Source organism: Somniosus microcephalus, chromosome 11, assembly GCF_052327205.1.
Source record: "Somniosus microcephalus isolate GS21.2 chromosome 11, FLI_Smic_1.0, whole genome shotgun sequence".
NCBI lineage: Eukaryota > Metazoa > Chordata > Chondrichthyes > Squaliformes > Somniosidae > Somniosus > Somniosus microcephalus.
The window spans coordinates 23,321,414-23,348,602 of record NC_140997.1 but is presented as its reverse complement, the minus strand read 5'-3'; the positions used below and the strand labels follow the sequence as shown (position 1 = coordinate 23,348,602).

General features: G+C 44.9%; 1 protein-coding gene across 2 annotated transcripts in view; it reads right to left on the bottom strand.

The window, feature by feature from the left end:
- Window positions 1-2,535: 2,535 nt before the first annotated feature.
- Window positions 2,536-27,189, bottom strand: part of fbxl18 (F-box and leucine-rich repeat protein 18) — a 45,228-nt gene continuing 20,574 nt past the window's right edge. For both annotated transcript variants that reach the window (XM_086000334.1, XM_086000333.1), the window contains exons 4-5: window positions 21,118-21,336; window positions 2,536-3,407 (exon numbers count right to left, since the gene is read on the bottom strand). In XM_086000334.1, the coding sequence (XP_085856460.1) occupies window positions 3,251-3,407; window positions 21,118-21,336 (376 nt within the window). In that variant the 3' untranslated portion in view covers window positions 2,536-3,250. The remainder of the gene's footprint in view (window positions 3,408-21,117; window positions 21,337-27,189) is intronic.

Genomic DNA, 27,189 nt, shown 5'->3' with positions numbered 1-27,189 from the left:
AATGGGGCTGGGTCACAAATAGAGTTCCACAATATTCTGCATTGTGACCATTGCTGATCATCATTTTCACTACTGATATGCATCAAGAAACTATTTGTAAATTTGAAAATACAAATATGTATACAGGGCTTGAGTAATTTAGACCAAATTAATTGGTTTCAGGCCTTCTTAGAAGAATGGGCCCGAGTATGGCAGATGACCCTCTACGTAGACAAGTGCAGTATCATTAATTTAAGGTATGAAAACTCCAGGTATGTTTATACCATGCAGGGGTACCAACTAAAACGTTACAGTGCGAGCTATCCTAGATTAGCTGACAACTTTTAAAGCGCACAAGCACTGTGGGGTGGCTATAGGGAGGCCAAATCGGCTTTTAGAGTGCATCATGAAGACCGGGGAGCAATTTACATCGGCTATAAAAAGCTTTGGTACATCCTTACTTGGAGTAGTGTGTCCAGTTTTCGTCTCCACGCATGGCACAGAATGCCAAAAGTTCTGGAGAAGGTGCGGAGGAGAGCTATCACCTTGATATGTAGCCTTAGGGGCTCTTAGTCATCATGTTAAGCTCCAAGAGTTAGGGCTATTTGTGTTGGAGAAACATAGGCTTAGCATTTTTAAACGACAAAGGGATTGGATTCAGTCCAGTTGGATAGGTTAGATATGGACAGGGATAGTGGCACTAGAGGGTATCCTTAGAAAACTCTTAAGAGTTAGGATAGATGCCAGTAAGGATTTCATTTCAGAGTCATCACTCTCTGGAACAACCAAAACATACATTGGGATGGGTTGGTTATAGCCCTTTAAAGCAAAATAGACAAGCCTCCAAGTGAAATTAAGTTGTTAGCGAGCTGGGATAATAATCAGTAAATGGGCTAGAGTTTGTCTCAGGGTTCAGAAAGGAATATTTTAGTTTTTCCTAAAGTGGCTAGAGTTTCTTCCCCCCTCTTTTGCATGGTTAAGGGTTAGATAAATCATCTATGTGGTTGTACCATATCTGGGATAAGGCGGCATTGGGTCTTTTCGCATCCTTTTTGTATGTTTACAACCATGACTCAACATTGACAGAACAGGAGGAAAAGAGGGTCTGCTCATTTCCAGGTACAAGTTTCAATTCCTGATTTGCATTAAATTGCTTGGTTAAAAGAATTAATGGAGAGCGATTGAGATGATTAGAAAGGGATAGAGGGGAAGGGCAGAGACATGCGATTAGAGCAGAGACATGCGATTAGAGCAGATCGCTTGTTGAAGTGCTAGCACTGATACAGGCATGCCATGGGCCAAACGGCTTCCTCCTGTAATGTAATTTATACATCAAAAAATGATGGGTTCATAATACAAATAGGAAGTAGAACTGAAATGGTTTAGAATCTCTACAATACCATTACATTCAAGGTGGTGGCGCTGCTGAAGGCACTGATCTTTAATAGCTCAGCAGCTCTACCAACAGCAGCTCAGCAGTACTGCAGCAGTTTAAAATTACCTATTCAAAGTGTGCTTTTTAAAAAAAAATATGTAAATATAATGCCTGCAAAATTTCTCCCCCTTATTCTCCTGAAGGCACTTAAGTCATGGTGGGATACAGCTCCACAGGCACCCAGTGACATCACCCAGGTGGCCATTCTTCACGTTGAATTGTGGCAGTCTATTTGACTCTGGGGTAGCAATTAGGTACAGGAGCCCACATTGGGTTCCCCCATCCTCTCTAGCTTGCAGTAAGGAAGCCAGCAGCAGCGGCACATGCATGGCCCTGGTCAAGACCAGCTAACTCAACACAGAGCACAGATGGAACCTGGGAGCGGGCTGGTCTGTACGGCATCGAGTCTTTGCCAGCTCAGCCACCACAGGAATCCTGAAAATGATTTTATTAGTAGTCTGGGAAGCCACCCCCTGCACCGCACGTATTGCAAACACACTGAAATGCAATCTCGCTTTATCTCAAGGGGGGGCTTTGAACAGCTGCTGGGAGCAGAAGACGCAAAGACCCAAATAAGCAATCCATAATGTGTGCTTCACCACGCTGGAAGTAACAGTGCCTAAAAAAATGCCAATCGCCAGTGCTGCCCCGACAGAAAAATGTTGCAATAGATTTAGTTCAGCTCTGCACGTGGATATTCAAACGCCAAATGCATTTAACACAGATTAATGTAAAGTATTATATAATAGTTGTAGATGCATTTAAGGGGAAGCGATATAAGCACATAAGGGAGAAAGGAATAGAAGGAAATACTCTTAGGGTTAGATGAAGAGGGGTGGGAGGAGGCTCATGTGGAGCATAAATGCTGGCATAGACCAGTTGGGCCAAATGGCCTGTATCTGTGCTGTAAACTCTATGTAATGTGCATAAATATACAATGAATTGGATTGAGACCCCTAGAAAGGGAAGCAGGAGTAGCATCATCACTTTCAATAGCTGGATAATACGGCAAAGTAATTTAAAGAAAAGGCAAACAGAATGGTGGGATACTTAGCCAGAAGGTAGGGTACAAGTGCCAAGAGATTACGCAAAGACTTTACAATACACTGGTCAGACCACACTTGAAGAACTGTATTTAATTCTGGTCACCACATCACAAAGAACATATACAAACATTGAAGAGGGTGCAGAGAAGAACAAGACTGATCCCAATTGTAAAGTGTATGAGCTGAAGAAAGGTTATTGAAGCTCAAGCACTGTCTGGAAAAGCAGCAGTTAATGTGCAGCCAGGGCAACAGAAACCGAGAGAGAACTTTGTCTAAACTTGGTTGCACTCAGATTTTTGCAAAGGCGAGCCAGGAAAAGTAGAACCAGAGGATTTAATCTAGTGAAAAGTAAATTAAGCAGTGAGTAGAGGCAAACATTAGTTATGCTCAAAACACAACTGAATGCTATTCTGGGAGAGTTACGGTACTAGGGGGATGGGAGTTGATGGGTCGTTACTTGTCCTTGGCTCCTCGTGTTCTTATTTCCAATTACAGTGAAGACTACAGCAGGCACAACATAAAAACTTGCTACACGTAATATCCATCACTATTGGTGTTGACCCCAATTCTGTGGAGTTTTGCAGGAAAACAAGGCAACAAAAAACAGAACAAACACTTCTGTAATTTTCAAACTTCAACCTTTTTCTGGTTTCCACAAGACAGTAAACATGTGAGAGTTTTATTTTAAATGACAGTGTCATCGACAGGCAGGGGAGATTCAGCAGGATTATCACACATGGGGTCATCGGCACTGTACTCAATTCCTTTCCCTTCTGGGTGGTATTGAGCATCACCACCAGAGATGCAGAGGGTCTTCCGCAACACGACTTTTAAACAGTGTTATTTCGTCCAAGTGCATCATCGGAACATCTCGGATGACATCAGCAAGTCCTTCATGAAGGAGCGGGAATATGGCCACGTTCAGCGCAGGCCGGACATTCTGGAAACTGGAGGAAAACACAAGGCAACAGGTTAGAAAGGTAGGTATCGGACAGAAAAGGAAGCCCCACTTCCTTCAATCTTTAATGACGTTGTTGAAGTTAGACGTGAATTTAGAACAGCCCAAAGGACAAAGCATCGGTTGCTCTTTTGCATTCCATGGGAGTCAAAAAGCAGCATCCGCAGAGGTCTGAAAAGAATGGTATTACCCTGGGTAATTGTACGTGATGCAACGGAGTATGGGTTGTGGAGGTGGAAATGCTCTAGTTTTATGAAATTCCTAAACTATTACTATTTTTCCTGTTTATTTTAATCACTTCAGTGGTGTATTCCTTTCAATAAATAAGTTTGTTGCCCACTCGGGCTTAGTTGGTAAATGCCCTGCCTCGTGTGGGGCTTGTCATGCAGACCAGTAAAGTCCTGAACTCAATCCCCAGGATGTGCCAAGTTAGCTTTTCACAGCGTGAGTAGTAAATGTGCTGTACTTAGCCTCAGCTGTCTGCGACTAGGATAGATGGTGGGTGTGGGGAGAGAAAAGGTGAGAGTCAGCTACACTTCCTGCTCTGAAAGTTATCCAGTGGCTCTTGTTGTATCAGGATTAGCTGTGATGCCCACTTTGATGCAATAGTTTGCAGATACTCACGAGACTCACATATGAAGAATGGCCACTTGGGAGAGGTACCAGAGGGACGACTGTATATCTTGCTATGAATCAGCACCTTCAGGAGAGGCGAGAAAACCGCAGTGGAGGGGGAAATGAGACACACACTATTTTTGAATAAAGACACCAAGTTCTCGCAAGTAGATTCCAATGCAGGTTTGTTCTAGCTTACTGATAATCAATTTGTGATAATCCAAAGGGATCTGGACATGCTAGGTCAAAGGGCACAGAGGTCAATGATAATCTCTCAGCTTTACACTTGTACTGAAGTTCAAGTAGAAAAAGCAAGAACGTGAAATACAAATTGAACAGCAATCTGCTTGAGGCAAGGGAGCGAGAAAATTATCTGGGGGTTTTGGTGGATAAGCTGTTAAAACCAGTAAAGAATGCAAACAAATACGACTTATAAAACCAAGGTGGTGATGCTGGAGGTGATGCTAAAGTTGTAAGTTGCCTCAGGGAAAGGTTGCATCTGGAGCACTGTGTCAGTTTGCAACTTCCTCCAGCCCTACAACCCTCCAAGATCTCTGCGCTCCTCCAACTCTGGCCACTTGCGAATCCCCGATTTTAATCGCTCCACCATTGGCAGCTGTGCCTTCAGCTGCCTAGGCCCCAAGTTCTGGAATTCCCTCCCTAAACCTCTCTACCTCGCTCTCCTCATTTAAGACGATCCTTAAAACCATACTCTTTGATCAAGCGTTTGGTCTTCTGTTCTAATATTCTCCTGTGAAGTGCCTTGGGACGACTTACTATATTAAAGACGCTATATAAATGCAAGTAGTTGTTGTTATTATTGGTAAGACGTAGAATTACTAGAGTCCAGAGGAGGCTAGTTTCATCAACTTCAGAAGACTGAGTTATGAGGAAGTGGGTCTATCCTGAGACATTACACTGAAGAGGAGGATGAGGGGAACTGAATGGGTCTACAATTTGAAGTATGGAGAATTTGCATCCAGGAAAGTTCTTGTGTTGGGTGCTAGATTCAAGGAATAAGGGACACAGTTCAAAGTTAAGGATGGTTAAAGGAAAATGGGAAATTTAGGTAACAGGTTTTTTTAAAAAAAGGATAGTATTGTGAAGCGAGATTACCAACAGCGGTGCTAGAACACAAAAACATGACTGGTTTACACTTTGGGGAAAAAAAGGAATTGCTAATAAGAAAAGGGATACGGAACTATTAGTTCCAGAGTCACACTATAGAAACTGATGGGAGCTAGTAAGAAGGGTTGACTAGATGAACCAGTAGTCTTTGCCAGCCCAAAATATTCCTAGCTTAGTATGAACTGGATTGAAACCTGCACTTCCTTGTAGGCTACAGTTAAGAAAACTTTTCAAGTCTAGACCAGGGCTCATTACACGAAAAAGGTTAAGATTTTTTTTTTTTAAATCTGCATCAATTACTCGCAAGTGTTTTGTTTTTAAGCCGGGATAACAGATGCACAATCTGATTTGCATATTTTGTTTGGCACCAGTTCTAGAAATTTTAGTAAGAGAAACCATTTATTGAGTTAATGAGATAGACATAGAAATAGAAGCCCAAATGATCAAGAGGTAATGGAACCCAATCGCCTGGGGTACCAACATCCCCCGCACACCTGCGGAGGTGCTCCTTTAAAAAGAAATCCCGCAGTTCAAGAATGAAGTATAGTCATTCAATTTATTGTGTGTGGAGGGGCATTAGTTACCTGCAAACTATTTTAGAACACAAAATCACATTTTTGGAAGAGCTTCAAAAATGATTTCCCAACCCATTGGTATTTTTATGTTCTATGCTTAGGCTTGCATTTCCCCCAGGGCTAAGGGGCCAAGTTGTTTAATGTTTTTTGGCGTTTCCCTGGGACCATTGAACAATTACACATTGTTCCCACATTGAAAGTTGAGGCAATACTAAGGCATGTCTTCCTACTTCAGGTATGGCTGATCTTAGAAACAATGCAGTCTTGTTCACCCTTCCACCCCCCTCCTCCCCCCCCACGTCTTCACCTCCAACCTTCCAGTAGACCCACTCCACTAATCCACTGCGGTATTTTCATTTGACACTTAAGGGTGACCAACAATACTGGGCAAGCGTCCCGAGGTAGAGGTACCACTGCTTCACAGGTGCTAGCTGTCCTTTGATCTTCACCCAACAGCAAACATTTGCAGCCCATTTGACTGTATGTGGCATGACATGCCAACCATGCTCATGTGCACTTTCCAGCTTCAGGGGGGGGGGGGGGGTTGTCACTCAGTAGCAATTGGAAGCAGTAGCTGCTCTCCCCACCCCCCACCGCAAGCTCAAAGGATTTGGACACCAATTATAGGATCACTACGGGCAGCTGAGATCAGCAAATTACATCACCGGTCTGTTATCACTGGTAGTGCATTTACCTACTAAACTAATCAGGATATTTATTTAATGGAATTGAATGTAAACAGAGCAAGATTTGCAGAGTTTTTTATTTCCTCTAATCAAGGTCATACTGTTTCACAAGACAGCAGCGTATAGCTACACAAATGCCTGGATAGCTCATTTAGGGCAATACACGCACTTCCAGCAGGGTCGGTGTAGAGCCAACCGGCATTAACATTGGCAAACTCAGCACAGAACGGAGATCAAAAAGATGACCTGCCCGTCTTGTATGGGCTCAGTGCAACCCCATGCAGTTCGTCAATCTATTTTATCTGCAGAGGTTAGGAGATCTAACCTCACTAAGATATGGAAAAAGCACAATTCTTTCCCTCCTCTCTTTGGGTGATTCACTTTGCAGAGATCAGAAGGGGCACAACATGCATCAGCCAAGCATATCACACCAGAAGTACCACTCCACTGAAAAACACTGTCTACCAAATCCTTCAAACTGCATGGGTTTGTTGTTTTGGGCTTTCTTTTACATAATGCAAATTTTTCTAACAACTTGTATTTATAGAACGTCTTTAGCCTAACGCAATGTAACATTAACAAATCAAACATGCAGTAAGAGGCTACTGCAAAGAAAGATAAATTCAAAACTATCAAGTCAATAATATCCTAAGGCTACCGCACAATAACTTGTTTAATGTTTTCAAGGCTGTTATCTGAAGTCTTGAGGACCTTGTATTTAAGATCAGAGTCACCGCGTAATGTTAGGACTCTAAACTCCTCTACCAGAAAGTACAAATCACTGATTAACTTGCAGACATCAAAGTGTTAAGGGTGACAAAAATCAAAATGAAGGATGACAATCTGTAGAAAACTGATCGATAAAAATTTGAGTATTTATATAATAGGGTTAGAAGAAAGCGTTACATGCTTTAAAGCTTTAGTGACACAGAAGTGCTTTGATGTTCAAAGCTTTACTGAAAGCAGCGCACTCTCCATGAAAGTGCCAATCTCCACCAGCTCGCAAGCCCGACCTTACTCCTCCACAGTTCGAATACGATAGAATGTACACCTCCCACCTGTGCAAATTGTGAAGCTTATTACACCAGAAGGGAATGACATTTATATTAAATATATGGCGAGAGATGAAGGTAATTATGATTAACTAGACGAGCCACAACTTATTTCACGCGTGAACATTAAACAGTCTTTGACAACAGCAGTTTGCTTGCTTTTCATTTAAAATTTGCTCAAAAGCTTCATAAGGTTTCTCAGAACCAGAGACAATTAAAGTGTCTTACACAGGATGTACCCTACGCAATTCTCATACAAATGAGGAAAAGAGCTCAATCACCTCAGACCTACCCCTCACAAAAAGGAAAAATTATTAAAAACCAAAACACATCTGACTGCCATTTGTATGCAGACAAGCAGAAAGTTTGAAGGAAGCCTCTCAATGAGCAGGGGACTGGGATTAATTGGATAGCTCTACCAAAGAGCCAGCATAGGCACGATGGGCCAAATGACCTCTTTCTGTGCTGTATCATTCTATGATTCTATAAATATTGTAAACATTTTCTGTCTAGAAAACATTTCACGAGTTGGGGGGGAAATATTGCACACTTGAGATTGTCTGTCACTTTCTGTATATTTTTCATCTATATACACATTGACGTAAGAAAACTACTAGGCACTTGGTCTAAGCGTTAAACAAAGCTTTAATCAACTGTTTTACAACATGGCGGTCTAGTTGTGTCCTTCACTAGTTCCTGTTAAGAATGTCCTGTGCAAGCTGGGCCCGTGCCCGAGTATTTATACTCTCCCTGGACAGCGCCACCCGCAGGCCGCTCAGTTGATTCATGTCACACATCATCACTATTTAAGATTTTTTTGCACTAGTCTCTCTTTTATTCTTTATCTATTTATAGTTTAGTTAAATGCCTGGATTTGCACAATTCCTCCTACATTTTCCTTTTTACTACTCAATCCGGGGCACACCCATGCCATACGACGTGGCGCTCGGCCATACAGAGCTGTAGGCCCACCCAAGTTCCAACCTTGGTCTGCACTGAGTCAGCTGATCTCAGGCAGGAGTTCAGATGCTGCAACTGGCCTCGATTACTATTTGGCAACCTCTGCCTAAAGTGTGTACAGAATCAGGCAGGAACAACACTGGGCTTGTATGCGATGCCCCACCCATGGATGTCGACACACACCATTCGGAGGGTCAAAAAAAGATTTTTAAATAATCTACTAGGGTGATTACTGGTAGAAGAGTGTGAGGAGAACATAAAGAAATGGCCAGATCTCCCATTCCTCACCTTTCTGGTGTTGCATTGTGTGTTGGATGAAAACAGCATGCGGTGCCTTCCATGGTGGAATTGTCTGCTGGCATTCACCATCAAGGCTCAAACATGAATAATACCCGCTTGAGCAAGGCAACCTCTACTTGTGGACCCCACCCCAACAAGGCTTCACCGATTTCATGGAGGTACAAACCCTGTGTAAAGCGAAAGCTTCCAAAACAGGCACAGACAAATCTTACAAAGAATCACAAGCCAGCAGTAATAATAGCTGGAGAGAAGTCTGCAGGCTACACAGTCCCACCCAGTTACTGAGGAAATGCAACACCCATTGAGGGGAAAAAAAATTGATTGAGGGGTGGGGGCAGAGGGAGAGAAGAGAAACCAGGCAGGGTATAGAAAAAGAAATCTACAATCTTATTCAAATGTGTTTTTAATCCCACTGACTGTGAAAGCTTGAACTGAAGACTTAAAATCAACAAAAAGGGCCCAGTCCGATTGTAGTCCACCATTCCAATTGACGGTAGAGTTCACGCCGTTCCCTTCCCCTGTTTACACAGCATACCTGCTCCAACCAGTTTAAGCTCAATCTCTCTGTCCAATCCTTCATCTCTTTCATGGTAACTCAGTCTTTAACACACAAACACGTTTTGTCCCAACTAAAGAGACCCATGAAAAGGCCTCAAAATGGGCTCCAAACAACTCTGGAGGGAAAACCCCCCCAGAATATCTCCTGCAACAAAACAATTTGGATGCTAGTCAAAGAACCGGCCAACAGTCACTGCCCAGGCTCACACATGAAACAAATGGTCATGTGGGCAAGGTGCCAGAGTGCCAACAGTACCAGTGGAGCTGTACTCCAACCAAGTCATGTCCACACCTTCAGAACAGGTGAAAAGGAAGTTAGGAGGGATGGGGAAGTGAGTAATGAAAACATTTAAAAACATAAATCAAACTACATACTGTCATGCAGTTACCACGAGCTCTCTCTCATGAATTACCTCAACTTGGTTGCTGTAAATTACCCACTTGTTAAGAGCCAAATATAAAATAAGGTTTTTTTTCTGCTGTGTACTAAACACACCAACATACAATTCAATACAGTGTACTGCCAACCGTGGCCAGAATGCTTTTGCTTGGTGAATCCCCACAGGGACAGATGGAAAGACTTCTTGGCCCAACTCACCAACCTCCTGGTGGGTAATTACAGAGTGCCACTGGCAGAGACCTGGCAGCAAGCCATCTGGCTCCCCTCTTGGATGAAGACTTGAAAAAGAGGCAAGAACAGAACTGAAAATAAAATTCCATATAAGATTTTAATTGTCTTTCGAGCACGTGCATTTTTTTTTGGGGTGGGGGGAGGCTAATTCTGGATCAGTATTTCTCACTTAAAAAGTACATTTTCTTCTATTGCCCGAATACAGACAATTCTTATTTCCTCCGCTGCTGGATGTTCATTTTATATTAGGTAGAAGTAGGTCGTCAAGCATTTAAAACAGGTCCACGTAAAACTAGAAATAACAAATTGGATTTGTTGCAAAGTTTACTGAGGAACCGTTCCACTCAGCTGTGCATGAAGTATGAAACACATGCTATGTTACTGGTGAATAAGGTATCGAAGTTTACACATTAAAGAGTGCCACACAAGGCTCTTTAAAGATGTATTTAAATAAAAATGCTAGAAGGCACTGGCACTAAACTTCAGTGAGGGGAGTCACCTTACTTATCTAATTGCTGAGGTAAAGGTATTAGCAGGATGAGCAACATGCATCAATGTCAGACTGGAGTTGCTGATCTATTTTAGGTCTTGGTGTCTTTTCCCTTTCAAAATGGACACGAAAGATCCCGATTATTTATGCAGTTACCCACTGTTGGTCTTGACTACAGTGTTCAGTCACTCACTCTCCCCTCTGCTATTGCTGCCAGTTCCTTGGGCCATCTGCCTGCATATCAGATAGTGCATGCAATGATGACCTGGAAGGCGGCATTGCCATGGCAACATTCGCTGCTGAGCCAACACAAGGCTTAAAAACACATACATTACACAATATCTTTTAGATGACAATCCTAACTGAACACTAACACAGTGCACTTCAAGGGAAAGAGAGAAATCAATCTGGAAATTACTTTTGGATTTCTAGATTAGAACTTTCTTTTTTAAATTAAGTTTATTAACTTAGTCTACATCCAGTGAGCTGATAGCTTTACTGCACAACCCACAGGCCCAACACCGTGCTAGGGATAGCCCACTGCACCAATGGGCAGCTCGTTTCTTTAGGGATCCTGTTATATAAAGAAAGACTTGCATTTAGATAGTGTTTTTCACAACCTCAGGACGTCCCAAAGCGCTTTACAGCCAATGAAGTACTTTTGAAGTCTAGTCACTGTTGTAATGAAGGAAACGCGGCAGCCAATTTGCGCACAGTAAGCGCCCACAAACAGCAATGTAACAATCTGTTTTAGCGGTATTGGTCTTAAATATCATTTTTGCAAATTTCATAATTTATACAGCAACTTTGAATTGTCCTGAACCCACTCTATAGAATTGTTTTCAACTTTTCTCATTCTCACTCTGCATAATCTCCAGTTATAATGGCCGGGCAATGCAAGTCCAGCTTCCACCAATATCACGATCAACAGCCAGAAATTGGTACTTTTATTCAACAACAACAAAATGTAAAAGACTGACATCTTATTACTGGGAACATTTGTCCAAACCATGATTGTTGACAACAGAGCAGTTAGCCAGCTAGGCTGCGCACAAGAGAGGTAAATTTAGCATTAAAAGCTCAAAACATCCTGCGCTAACAGCCGTATCCGACGTTAATTCAGTGCCATCTCACCATCAGCCCAGTAACTCGGCCAAGCCAGCTCCACAATGGGATCATTGTTTAAATGAATGGAAATCGTATTGTGCCTCAGTTCCTGGTATTTGTACCTACACACTATAGTGGTCTAACAAGCCAGAGTCCTTGAGCAGCTGCTTCCGCTATTACCCAAATGATAATTATTGTGCACTAAATATTGATGCCTTGTTTTGCTGGGTTATACAATGTAATGTGATATTCATTTAGGCATTTGAATGCCAGTTTAACAGATTACGTACAGGTCAGTCAATTTATTTATTGTGCATTACCTGGAAGAATTGGTATGATTTATTTTCCAAAACATGCTTAAGCATCAGCAACTCCTATTTGCCAGTGTTGATAGACTAGATAATGAGGTTCAGGTTAAGATGCATTTCGGGCTGAAGTAAACAGACCGGTTTCTCTCGAACTATTTGCACAAAGTATATGCAATAAAAAACACAAACTAACATCGTAGTTTCTATTAACAGCACTTTTAATTCATCAAATTTGTGATCCAGTCGGGTGTGGCCACGATCAGAAAGTTGTTTCCAAGCGCCAACGGGGAAAGAGGAAAAAGAAAACAACTCACTCCCATCATTAGCTTGCTCATCCTTCAACAAAGTGCCTTTAGTACTGCGTTAGCTGTGGCTCAGTGGCTAGCACTCTCGCCTCTGACTCAGAAGGGTGTGGGTTTAAGTCCCACGCGAGAGACTTCAGCACAAAAATCTAGTCGTAGGTGCTTTTGTTTTTGATAAGACGTTAAACCGAGGCCCCGTCTACTCTCTCAGGTGGACGTAAAAGATCCCATGGCACTATTGCGAAGAGGAGCAGGGGAGTTTTCCCTGGTGTCCTGGCCAATGTTTATCCCTCAGCCAGCACCTAAAAACAGATTACTGGTCATCATCACGTTGTTGTTTGTGGAACCTTGCTGTGCGCAAATTGGCTGCTGCACCTCCCACATTACAAGCGACTACACTTCAAAAGTACTTCATTGGCTGTAAAGTGCTTTGGGGCGCTTAGAGCTCGTGAAAGGCGATATATAAACTGCAAGTCTGTCTTTCTTTAGGATAGCTCCCCCAATGGCTCAGTGGGTAAATGAATACCCAGCCATACAGACCAGAATAATCCCACCTTTCATTGCTGGTTTGTGTTTAGTTAGCGGCTATCAGCCAGGGTTTCAGTGCGGGTGCTACCACTAGCATGCATCCTTGTGCTAGTGAGGGGAAAACAAAACTCTGGCCGGGGTGCTCCTGCTTCTGTAATGCTGCTCAGCAAGTCCTGCTGGAAGTACATGTATATGGACAGGGTTGGACTCAGCTGCCGTGGCTTCCACTGTTCAACAGCCTGCTCAATAATCACTATCCAGACTCCGATATGAAACCCTGACAGTTAGTGGCTGCTGCCACTTGCAGAACCAAATCGGTCATTCACTGCATTGGGATTCGGAGGATAGGGGGTGAAAAATGGAAGCTAAATGAAGCAGACAGATATATTTAAACAAACCCTTCCACAAAAGAAAACACATATCCCCAATACTACATGGTGTACTAGTTATCTGTAACTCACTGGGTACCACAAAGCTAACTTTCCCTGTAAGAAGTGTTATTTCTTCTCCCACCTTTGAGAGAAGATAGTCTCCCAAGTAGTTACTGGTTTTAATGCTGTGCTTATTTTCACTTAAAATCTCCACTGCCCTTCCTGCTGCCCCAGTGTCCTCCTTTAACGTGCAAAAACTCAAGAGCCACAAACTGCTGATTCAAAGAAAGGCAGGGGAGATCCATCCTCATAACCAAAATGGGATATACTACAACCATGAGGTGCTCCATCTAACGACCTGGGGAAAAAATGGTCCTAACTATTCAAATGAAAGATTTCAGATGGGACTGGAGTCTGGTTTTGGACTTTGACTCTACCCCCAGAGGCCAGTACTTCAAATGCCAGTGAACTCACAATCCTGTTTAAGTATCAGTCACTTTAAAGGGAGTTTCTGACAGACTGTTGGTAATATAACTTTCAGATGTTACGAGCAGATTACCCCAACCTTATTACAACATTTTTGCACCTGTACAGCAGCACGTCCCCACTCACCAGCATGTGGACCCAGATTCCCACGCAGTGCTCGACAGTGTTTGGTGCAATAATGAGTGGCGCTGAGCTGGTCAGGTGGCATCAAGAGTCCATTCCCAAAAGGTGTTTATAAAGAAAACCATACCCTCCTGAAGATTTAGGGTACATAAAGACAACATATATCCAGCTCCTTACAATATAGGAAGAACAATGTTAAACCCCATAGAAAATGTATTAAATTTTGTCACCTCAGACTTGGCTGGGTCAAAAAGTGCTCAAAATGAGAAGAATTAAGTGCCACAGTCTGCTGTACTTAAGCTGATGAAGATGACTCCCCACTTGCTAAGTACTGAATGCCTGTTCTGAATTGGTAAATCCATCCAGCTCGGTTGTTCTTAAGTTAGTTGCCTGTGACGTTCGTGCTGCAGAACAAAGGCTGGCTTATTTCCCTGCGTATTCTCATCTCGCTGAGACGGCAGTTGACAGATAGTGCTAGCTGGGACTAGAAATCTGCTCTTCAATGAGGCGTAATGCATTGCTAATGACTGAAGGAGCACATCTGTGTTTTTCTCTTGTGTCAGGGTGCACTATATTGCGTTTTGGTTCTTCAGTCAAGCTTTACACACACACACACACACAACCACCCCCCCCCCTTTCCTGGCTTCACAATCCTGCTGTTTTTACACATGCACATTTTCTAAAACAAGACTTCTATTGCCACTGAATTGTCATAATACTTAACCTTTATAAAAAGTGGAACTAGGAAATACCTCCGGATGCTCAATTTTTTTTATATATGCTCCAATTACAAAAAAAATGTTTGTAGTCCTTAACCTGCATCTTTACAGAGCAAATTAAAAGCGCTTCAAGATTGAAGTGCTTTATGGTGAAAGCAAAATTCTAGGTGCACAAATAAGGACAGCATTTCAGGAATCAGGAGTTTGAAGTCTCCGCAGTGAGCTTCTGCTAAAAGAAAACAAAACTGAACACGGATGTCAGTGCTGCATCTATGAACATTGAATATAGGTCAATGTAGGTTGCACATATTTCTTCCTCTTCCCTCATCTTTCTTCCTGTTCTGGGGGCAGCAACTTAAAGTGAGTTAGGATTCCAGGTGTGCTAGCAGCCCTCCAGGAACTCCTCTCCGAGCCGATTCTTCAGCTAGGACAGCGAGCCGCCACAGAGTGCATATATCGTCACATGACCACAAATACTTACTCCAGCAGCGTCACAGGATAGTGATCAGATATAGTTCCGCCATACACCCTCCCTAGCACAGAGACCCCAACGGAACTGTGGCCACCACGGTTACCTTCCCCTTCCCCAGCCAATCGACTAACTCAGTATAGAGCAGGGATCAAAACCAGAGACCAGCTTGAACAGTATGGCACAGTACCCAATGAGCAATCAGGGGAGCTTTCAGATTAGGCAGCGTACCTATATATGGAATGATCGCTGTAAAACTAATATAGGCTGGAGTAAAAAAAAATTAAAAATCAATGACTAGAACTAGTGGAAAATAAAAAGCATGCTGAATACAATGAGCTGAGCTACCAAAGAAAATATTAACAATGAAGATTTATATTTTGTAACAAGTAGTAAACACCATTAGGTTAGCGGTTTCTTTGTTGTTGTTTCACTAATTTTCCCCCCTCACTCTTACTAAGGCTTGGTATGGTGTTACAGGCCTGGGTGACCTCTAGATGCCCAAGTGGACGTCAAGATCGAGCCTGGCTCACCCTTGGGACAAATAATCTATTGGTACTCATAATCTATTGGTACTCATAGTCTTGGCTTACACATGAAGAATGGTCACTTGGGCGAGGTAACTAGAACGATTCCCCAACAAGGAGCAAATGCCATTGGGGGAGAAAGAGAAAAATTGGTAGAAAAAGAAGAAAATAAATAGGCAGTACTGCATTTGTGCTCTATTCAACTAAAACATAGAAACAGCCAATACCAAATAAGTCAATAGCTCAGCAGGTTAGTGAATCCTCCAAACTGCCACCTCCAACCATAACTTTGGTCCGTTTTCGCTAAGCCACTAGGTGGAGTGCCTGCTCAGCAATACACGGTTCAATGTGTGGACAGACAGCATTCTTCTCAATCTCCTACAAACGTGGCTCCTGTTGGTGAATCACAGAGCCGTCCATGGCTTGCATTCTCACAGAAGAAAGCAATCCAATAAATATTGAGAAAGGCAAGAGTCGGGCGGGGAGGAAGGCAGCCGAGAGGGGGAAGAATACAGCAGGATACAGATTACTGTACGGAATTAAATCATGATTGTTGATTTGGAAGAAACAGGATAAAAAGGAACTTGGTAGTTAATGAGCAATCTCAAGTCTGAAGGGAGAGTTATGCATATGATGCTTCATCAATGACTTTCCCTCCAACATAAGGTCAGAAATGGGGATGTTCGTTGATGACTGCACAGTGTTCAGCACCATTCACAACGCCTCAGATAATGAAGCAGTCCATGCCCGCATGCAACAAGACCTGGACGACGTTCAGGCTTGGGCTGACAAGTGGCAGGTAACATTGGCGCCACACAAGTGCCAGGCAATGACTATCTCCAACAAGCGAGAGTCTAACCACCTCCTCTTAACATTCAATGGCATTACCATTGCCGAATCCCCCACCATCAACATCCTGGGGGTCACCATTGACCAGAAACTTAACTAGACCAGCCACATAAATACTGTGGCAACAAGAGCAGGTCAGAGGCTGGGTATTCTGCAGCGAGTGTCTCACCTCCTGACTCCCCAAAGCCTTTCCACCATCTACAAGGCACAAGTAAGGAGTGTGATGGAATACTCTCTGATGCGCTATCAATTACTCATAAAAGACTGAGAGTTAAGAGAGTAACTAAAGGCTTTTATTAACAAAAGAATGAAGGTCTGCCTCGAGTGGTCGACCGGTCCAGAAATACAAAGGGCTGGGGAGCAGTCACCTTTATACTAGGACTTGTGGGAGGAGTCAGCCGAGGCATGTCCAGGCATGTACACAGTGGAATACAAACAGTGGTTTACCACACTCTCCACTTGCCTGGATGAGTGCAGCTGCAACAACACTCAAGAAGCTCGACACCATCCAGGACAAAGCAGCCCACTTGATTGGCACCCCATCCACCACCTTAAACATTCACTCCCTCCATCACCGGCGTACCGTGGCTGCAGTGTGTACCATCTACAAGATGCACTGCAGCAACTCGCCAAGGCTTCTTCGGCAGCACCTCCCAAACCCGCGACCTCTTCCACCTAGAAGGACAAGGGCAACAGATGCATGGGAACACCACCACCTCCAAGTCACACACCATCCTGACTTAGAAGTATATCGCCGATCCTTCATCGTCACTGGGTCAAAATCCTGGAACTCCCTCCCTAACAGCGCTGTGGGAGTAACTTCACCACACGGACTGCAGCGGTTCAAGGCGGCGGCTCACCACCACCTTCTCAATGGCAAATAGGGATGGGCAATAAATGCCGGCCTTGCCAGCGACGCCCACATCCCATAAACAAATTTTTAAAATTCATAATTTCCACACTCTCCCATGCCCTTTTGCCACTGGAGAAACGACCACTATTAATTTTTAATTCCTACCACGTTGACTAAATTTTCTACATTAACACTTCATATTTCCATCCAAAATGGGATCATTATCAGCAGCTCTCACATAAATCGAAGCCATGCTTAATACACCAGGCCAGCCATCATATTGAAATTATCTGCCAGGTTGACACACCATGACCGATAATCCATCTCATGGATGCACCGATAAATGTGGCAAGCCTGCCCGGATAGTTCCTCTGCATATTCCCACCGTGCGATCTGTGAATTACTGGAAATAAACCGTGCATCATGAAGTGACTGTAGATTAAAATCACTGGGGCTGGCAGAGGAATTATCACAGTGGAAAGATTCACCCAGACATGCGCCAATATGATCAGTAAGACTCAAAAGAAAGCCTAATGCTCTTCACCCTAAAAATATGCGCTACCTCTTCCAAAATACTATTATCCTTAGAAGCTGAGGATACATTCTGCCCTGGCATGAGGGCAGCCACAAACAGCAGAACTGCAAAAGCACCACATCTAATAACTAGCTGTCAAAAAGCGATTCCATGCTACGTGGTGTGCTCTGTAATCGATGTCAAAGCAGCAGAAAGTGTGAACCAAGATCGCTATGGGCTTCAAAAACGCTATCAAGGACTCACCTTTTTATTCTATGCTCCTTATTAATTTCACTGTTCCTCATGTGATTAACTTCACTGCAGTGAAAATGCAGCATAAACAGGCATGGGGTTGGGGAAAGAGAGAGAAAGTACAACCTCCCACACAGCAACCTACAGCATGGTGACACAGGCTAAGAAAATAAATAGGTCTCTGCTTCAGGCCAGAGCGGAATCAGCAATTGATTCAGCAATGGCCTCATACTTTAAAATCCAAAGTACCTCCTGTAAATGGACCCGTGTTGTAAGCAATCTACGAGGAACTCAAAGCATGCATTATAGAAGCTAGTGGTTCATAAGGGAAAAAAAATCCACTCAACTCAACCCCTTTGGGCAACATTTAAATTGGGGAATGAGCGAGAGAGTGCAATTCACCATGCTGCTACACATTGTGGATTCCCGGCGTCTCTTTTCATTGCCGTTCGTTTTCTCTCACTTCCCTTCCGATTGTAATTTTTTACCCTTGCTTTTTACATTTTACCACTCCTCGATTTGAAGCCGTTCTTTTCCTCTCTCCTCCCAAAGTGCAGCTACCTTCAAACACACATACATCACACACAAGAATGTAGATTACAGATAACATTTTCAGGAAATCCAGAGGGATTAAGTACCTCTATCCATTATGAAAAGGATAATGTACACATGAATCATTTATGAGTCCACATCGACCGTATAAATCAAACAATCCACTAATAACTTTGCAGCACTGCTACTCTTTTATTCGCACCAAACGTGCTCGAGTGATGCAGTACAAGAGCAAAAAAGAGAAAAAAATCCTGAACCATTTGCAACCTTTCTGCTGAAACACCATTTCGAGATGATGTTTAACATGTCACAATACTGCAGTAAAACACTTACGATACTTTAGTCCCATTCAATTCCATTACCGTGTTTAGGTTACAGAACAGGCTTTCATATATTGGCCATGTATGGAAGATGGAAATACAACTGCAGTCAGATGCCTCTTACAACACTGCCCCCTACTGCCAAAGTAAAGAAATCTCTCAACGCTCTTGCTCTGATTGAGATAGGCAGGAGAAAGAGAAAGAGACATCATCTGTAGCCCGGTCCTATTATCTAGGGTGGGGGGAAATATTATGACAAAAAATTCAAACACATCTTAATGCAGCTGCCCAGTGCTTACAAAATACACACTTTCCTATTGTTACCTGCGCGACAGTCACTGCACTGCACTTCAAAGGTAATTTTTTGTCAGGATGCACGGAGTTGCTGCAGACTGCATGAGATCCACGCATCAGGAGCCAGCAGTATTAACAACCCCCATTAACCCTTAAAGAATAAGCGAAACCCTTCAGGCCTCAAAATAATATTTCTTCTCCATGCCAACCTCCATTTTCTTCCGCAAATACAAGAAAATACTGCAGATGCTGGAAATCTAAAATAAAAACAGAAAATGCTGGAGATACTCAGTGGGTCAGGCAGCATCTGTGAAGAGAGAAACAGAGTTAACGTTTCAGGTCGATGACCTGAAACGTTAACTCTGTTTCTCGCTTCACAGATGCTGCCTGACCCACTGAGTATCTCCAGCATTTTCTGTTTTTATTCCATTTTCTTCCCTCTTCTGCAAGGCAAGGATTTGTGCTGGCATATGGTTTTATAGCACTGGCAGCCTTCTGGCACCTTTGTGTGTGGGTGAGCCTAGACAGTGTTAACAGGCTACATCAGGGGTTCTCAACCGGGGTTCCGCGGCCCCCGGAAGGTTTCAAGGGGTCCGCCAAATCAGCATCTTTCAAGAAAAAAATCTTTTTAAAAATCTCTTAAAAAAGCGAGCAGGGTCAACAAACAAAAAAAGTGTGAGACTGATCACTTCCGATGTCAGCGGTGCCCAGTTTACTATTAAGAATGAGACCTCGAAATAGGCTACGTATTTTTTTTACCCACCTCCAAAAAAAAGTGTTTAATTCAGTGCACTGACGTGAGGTTGGGCCGATGTACCATCTCCGCTGATGTTGGAGGAGGAGACCCCGCCCCCTCTCCGCCCCCAGATCCGTTAGTGACAGTTAGCAGCGGGTTCTTTTTTTCCCCCAGCAGGCCACGCGGTGCGCGCTCTCCTGCCCGCCATTTTAAATCGGGTAAGCGGAGCAACAGCTTGGTGGGGTTTGATGTCCATTTTGTAGGGTAATGGGCCGAGAATTAACCAAAGAGTGTCGGGCGAATGTTCGACCGACTTCACCTTTCGCTCTTTATACAGCTGACCGCTGCTTGTCCGTGGCCGCTATTTACAGAGCAGAGCATGGCACGGGAGGCTGATCAAACTGCCCGCGGTCCCGGATCCGAGTCCCGGGGGCATTACTCACACAAGGTGCGGACGGCCATGAAAGTTAACCTTTATATTGGGATACGAGCCTGGAGCTTTAGGTGCACATCGTATATGGGCCATTTAATTTTCTGTTGTGGGATTTTGCTGTGTGCACATTTGCTGCTGGTTTTTACCATGTGACAGGATGCACTCTTTTTAAAAAAAAAAGTGTTACAGGGGTCCGTGTAACACAGGAGGGGGTCCTCAGAAGGAAAATGCTCGAGAACCTCTGGGATACATGACCAAGATGACTTGGGGGGGGGTGTGTCATAGCCATTGATGTGCATCCAAACATACATACTTCCAGCAAGAGTCACTAGACAGTAATCAGCAATGGGAATTCTGGTTGATTATTACCCCCTTCCTTAGCTCTTCTTCTTAGGCAGTCCCTCGGAACCGAGGATGACTTGCTTCCACATTAAAAATGAGTTCTCGGGTGACTGATGAGTCACCCGATGATGTGACCCGTCCTTCCTTAGCACGGTAACACTTGAGGCCAATCGTAGGCCCCTCTACACCACCCAAGCCGAGCTCAGTTAAACCTTCCAGTTCTGTATGAAAGTGCCACACTAGGCATTGCAATCGCCCACACACTGAACCATCAGGAAGTGTGGGTACCTATATTCTCATGTTCTAACACCTAGCCTCAGAAATATGGCAAAGCTGACAGCCTGAACAGGAGATGTTTAAAAAAGGTGTCAGTTATGAACTTTTAAATTATACATCATTCCTTTATATAGCATTTTAAAACCCGTAATTAAAAACATGTATTGATGGGATCTAAAGGCAACCTGCTGGTTATCTGCTGCACTTTATTTGGCATTCGTTAGACCCACTAGCTCTCTGGTGTACTTCCACACAAGGCATCAAGTAGCTCGGGCACTGGCTCCCTTTATATAGTGCAGCTGTGACTCACTGCTAGTGTACACAAGCCAGTTCTTTCACTCACCCTTGAATCAGTGCTTGCTGAAGGCTCTTGCAGGCCACTAGAGTTTCTCCCGTGAACATGTGACACATGATGACAGTCGGGCACTTGGTCATGAACGAGATCACCGCATCGTGCTGGAAGGTTCCGTGCCGAGAAACAATGCAGAATCGCTCCAGCGATGAGCAGTGGCCCAGTGCTTGGAAGAACTGCGTGCTTGCTGACAGGTATGGCTGTTCTAGTCTGCAGGAGGAATGAAAAGACAATGAAACCCGAATCTTACAGATGTGTTCTACGACCTGGTAAAGTGCTAGCTTTCAAAGTATATCTGCACTTCTCATCAGATCTACCCCACACAGGATAGTTCAAATGTGAATTATTTGGGCAATAATAAAAAGGCATGCATATTTCAAGGGGTTTAACAACAGCAGTAACTTTTGTTTCTGTCTACTTGGGCTGTCCCTAATTGCCAATTCTGGCAGGTCATTCCAGTTAAGGTACCAAGCTGACAAGGAGGAACTATATCTATATTAAGAAAATCTTGCATCTCCACACTTCCCATCAGATTTTCCTCATTATAAATTCCGGTGTCCACATTTACAATGGAAAATGCCTATGTAAACGTGTCACACTGCAATTACGCCCTATCAACAGTGGTGGCACTGTCGTGCCTCAGTTTTGCATCTCCCAGCACCTATCTTCTGTGTCATTTTGAACCTATCAGGAAGTGGCTGTCCCATCCGCTTGAGGACAGAGCTCAGCTGCGCTGTGTCCCCTCAGTCAAATAATCTGCTAATACCGGCCACAAGCATGAAGATAACCGTGGGCACGGAGGTGCCTTGTCGGTATACCCCGGGAACTGTACCACAGCATGAGTCAAAGTCTTCAGGAAAGGGTTGGAGAACGCTGGAAGAGGGAGGAAACTCACCACGCAATGTCTCGGCTCCTGAACATTTGGTTGTGAACACGATCACCTGCTTTTTTAAGGCTGTGTGTGAACACACAGTCTTCTCACCCAGCAACCTAATATTCTATTAAAAGAGAACTGGTTTCTTCTCCTGATCAGTATAGTCACCCAGCTGGAAAGTGCACGTGGATCTCGAGTGAGCATACACTCAGTTTCAAGGCTCCTCAGTGTCAAACAGCCAGCCAAGGATCACTGTACAGACCCACTGATGAAGAGCAGCCATTCTGATGATGTGCAACAACACTTGCAATCATATGAACATAACATAAGAACATAAGAAATAGGAGCAGGAGTAGGCCAATCGGCCCCTCGAGCCTGCTCCGCCATTCAATAAGATCATGGCTGATCTGATCCTAACCGCCAATCTACTATCACAGAACCATCTCCTGAATCTAACAGAATTAGACACACGAAATAGGAGTAGGATCAGGCTACACAGCCTCTGGGCCCGCTCCGCTACCCACAGGGCCATGACCAATCCGAACCTAGACTCATGTCCAAATTCCTGCCCGCTCCCCATAACCCTTTATTCCCTTCACTTCTAGGAAACTGTCTATTTCTGTTTTAAATTTATGTAATGATGTAGCTTCTACAGCTTTTTGGGGCAGCATATTCCATGGACCTACCACCCTCTGAGTGAAGTAGTTCCTCCTCATCTCAGTTTTGAAAGAGCAGCCCCTTATTCTAAGACTATGCCCCCTAGTTCTAGTTTCACCCATCATCGGGAACATCCTCCCCGCATCCACCCGATCCAACCCCTTCACAATCTTATATGTTTCAATAAGATCGCCTCTCATTCTTCTGAACTCCAATGAGTAGAGTCCCAATCTACTCAACCTCTCCTCATATGTCCATCCCCTCATCCCCGGGATTAACCGAGTGAACCTTCTTTGTACTGACTCGAGAGCAAGTATGTCTTTTCTTAAGTATGGACACCAAAACTGTATGCAGTATTCCAGGTGCGGTCAAAACTGTATGCAGTATTCCAGGTGCGGTCTCACCAATACCTTGTACAACTGAAGCAATACCTCCCTATTTTTATATTCTATCCCCCTAGCAATGAAAGCCAACATTCCATTGGCCTTCTTAATCACTTGCTGCACCTGCATACTAACCTTTTGAGTTTCGTGCACCAGGACCCCCAGATCCCTTTGTACTTCAGTACTTTCCAGTTTCTTGCCATTAAGATAATAACTTGCTCTACGATTTTTCCTGCCAAAGTGCATAACCTCACACTTTCCAGTATTGTATTCCATCTGCCAAATCTCTGCCTACTTACTTAGCCTGTCTATGTCCCCTTGCAGGTTTTTTATGTCCTCCTCACTCACTACTTTCCCTCCCATCTTAGTAACATCTGCAAACTTTGATATGTTACACTCGGTCCCCTCCTCCAAATCGTTAATATAGATTGTAAAGAGTTGGGGACCCAGCATTGACCCCTGTGGAACACCACTAGTTACTGATTGCCAGCCCGAGAATGAACCATTTATCCCAACTCTCTGCCTTCTGTTAGATAGCCAATCCTCTATCCATGCCAGAATATTACCCCCAATCCCGTGATTTTTTATCTTAAGCAATAATCTTTTGTGTGGCACCTTGTCAAATGCCTTTTGGAAGTCTAAATACACTACGTCCACTGGTTCCCCTTTATCCACCCTATATGTTACTTCCTCAAAGAACTCCAGCAAATTTGTCAAACATGACTTCCCCTTCATAAAACCATGCTGACTTTGTCCTATTAAATTATGATTATCCAAATGTCCTGTTACTGTCTCCTTAATAATGGACTCCAATATTTTACCTACCACAGATGTTAGGCTAACCGGTCTATAGTTTCCAGCCTTCTCTCTACTGCCCTTTTTAAATAAGGGCGTTACATTAGCAGTTTTCCAGTCTGCCGGGACCTTTGCTGAGTCCAGGGAGTATTGGAAAATTACCAATGCATCCACAATCCCTACCGCCACTTCCCTCAAGACCCTAGGATGTAAGCCATCAGGTCCAGGTGATTTATCCGCCTTGAGTCCCATTATTTTACCGAGTACCACTTCCTTAGTGATTTTGATCGTGTTTAGCTCCTCCCCCCCTGTAGCCCCCTGTTTGTCCAGTGTTGGGATATTCTTAGTGTCTTCTACTGTAAAGACTGATACAAAATATTCAGTGTTTTTGCCATCTCCAGATTTCCCACCATTAATTTCCCGGTCTCATCCTCTAAGGGACCAACATTTACTTTAGCCACCCTTTTTCTTTTTATATAACTATAAAAACTCTTACTATCTGTTTTTATATTTTTTGCTAATTTACTTTCATAATCTATCTTCCCTTTCTTAATCAATCAGGCGCCCTTCACATGCAGGAAGACATCTCCGGGTGCTTTACAATAAGGAGGAAAGGGATACTGTGGATAAAGAGCAAATGGGGAGAGAGAGAGGCGCGAGGGTGGGTACCTGAAGGAAAAGCTGAAGAGGAGGGTTACTGCTTCTTGTAGAACTCTACTCAACATCAATCACTATTACCAGGAGAGGCCGGAGAAAGGGGTGGGAGGATTTTTAAACCGTGTCTTCTGTTGGCTGCTTGAATGTGCCCTGATACCTTAGCCTACCACCAAACAAAGTAGGACAGACTCTAAATACTCAGACCTCTCAAACCCCAGACTGCTTCCCTCCTGATGTTGCCAAAGCAAAGTGCAGTCTTTCCAGATTTTCCCACCGAGTGTCGTATACCCACTCCCCACAATTACTCCCACTGCCCAAGTGCGCATGGCCCTAGCCTTCTATAGAACTCTTCCTTATAGCCTCTTACCTGCTCCTAAACCTCAGCACCCCTGCCCAATTTCTCTCCGATCCTCCTTCTGACACTATCAAATCCCACTACACCCCTGCCTGTCAAGTAGTTTAGACACCATCTTGCCACGGCCCAATCTCATTGTATACTCCCAATTCCCTGATGGGAATTAGTTCCATGCCCAATGACTCCAATACACTCACCACAGCGCCCCCATGTTTCCTCCAGGCCTCTGCCCCCATGTCCTACTTCCTCCCTTACAATACACACGTTCCATTACCTCCCCGACAGCCTCTCCCTGTTAAATCTCAGTACCCACCTCCACCCTGGCACATGTTACTGCCAGCTTGCTGTGTATCCCGGGCTTCACAATTAAAGTGAGTGGTATAGAATCTGAATACAAAGAGGGACTAGGAACACGTGCGAGCGCGCCACACGGATGGATTGAGAAAGGTACAGGAGACAGTGAGAGGCTTACGCAGTGACAGGAGAAAAAGAAAGATTCAGAAACAAAAAAACAGCACTGACACTCCGAGAAAAGTGCGAGAGCCACACAGTGAAACAGCTGGAAGACAAACAGAAAGACAGTGACAAAACCAGAGAAACAGAACGAGACGCAGCTGCATTTTGTTATTACTTTTCTCCATGAGCTACATCACAGATCAGCTGGTGCGCGTTACACGGTGCAACACTCTGGTCATTCTAAAGCTGCATCTCCGTTGACCCAATGTGAGCAACGTCACAGAAGAGGTTTGCCATCCAGCATGGGTGTCTGTTACACACGGTCTGACAGACACAGACACAATCAGAACTGTCTCAATCGGAATTCATCAAAAGCAGTTTCATCCCCCTTGCCCGCCCCTCGCTATGACCATGGCCATTCTTCCTTCAGCCTGCACCATTCTGTTTCTCTTGCTACATTTTTACACACATTAGTACAATCCAACTGTCCTCCTTTCCTCTGGCTCAATGAGCTTCCCCCACGGTGGATCTACTAGTATTGTAACTAAAAGAATCGAGTTTTTTCATGACGACTATACTTTACTTCCAGAATTTTCCTAATGAGGATTTTATATTCAACTAACGGATATACAAAAGAATATATTTTTCAGTCTTGCATTTGGAATGCTTTGCCAGATTATCACTCTTGCGTCCGGTGTCATATATAACACCCAGAATCCTTCTAAAGGAAACCAAACGATTTCTCGACTTCCCATGACTTACCTTTCAGGTACTGCTTCGTGCCACAGCGTCTCCAAGGTCCGTCTCCTGTGCCTGTTCATCTACATGTTGCTGCACACAAGTGCTACCTTACTTTCACTTCCTAAGATTATAACATTTTAAACTTTCAATTTGTAGACTTTACTGAGTCACTGGGGGAGCAGAGGACAGGAAGGTGGTGGGATTGAGAAGAAAGGATAGGGAAAGTGGGGGGGGGCGAGGAGGGATGGAGACAGTGGGGGGGGCGAGGAGGGACGGAGACAGTGGGGGGGGGGCGAGGAGGGACGGAGACAGTGGGGGGGGGCGAGGAGGGACGGAGACAGTGGGGGGGGCGAGGAGGGACGGAGACAGTGGGGGGGGGCGAGGAGGGACGGAGACAGTGGGGGGGGGGCGAGGAGGGACGGAGACAGTGGGGGGGGCGAGGAGGGACGGAGACAGTGGGGGGGGCGAGGAGGGACGGAGACAGTGGGGGGGCGAGGAGGGACGGAGACAGTGGGGGGGCGAGGAGGGACGGAGACAGTGGGGGGGCGAGGAGGGACGGAGACAGTGGGGGGGCGAGGAGGGACGGAGACAGTGGGGGGGCGAGGAGGGACGGAGACAGTGGGGGGGCGAGGAGGGACGGAGACAGTGGGGGGGCGAGGAGGGACGGAGACAGTGGGGGGGCGAGGAGGGACGGAGACAGTGGGGGGACGAGGAGGGACGGAGACAGTGGGGGGGCGAGGAGGGACGGAGACAGTGGGGGGGGGCGAGGAGGGACGGAGACAGTGGGGGGGGGGCGAGGAGGGACGGAGACAGTGGGGGGGGGGCGAGGAGGGACGGAGACAGTGGGGGGGGGCGAGGAGGGACGGAGACAGTGGGGGGGCGAGGAGGGACGGAGACAGTGGGGGGGCGAGGAGGGACGGAGACAGTGGGGGGGCGAGGAGGGACGGAGACAGTGGGGGGGCGAGGAGGGACGGAGACAGTGGGGGGGCGAGGAGGGACGGAGACAGTGGGGGGGCGAGGAGGGACGGAGACAGTGGGGGGGCGAGGAGGGACGGAGACAGTGGGGGGGCGAGGAGGGACGGAGACAGTGGGGGGGGCGAGGAGGGACGGAGACAGTGGGGGGGCGAGGAGGGACGGAGACAGTG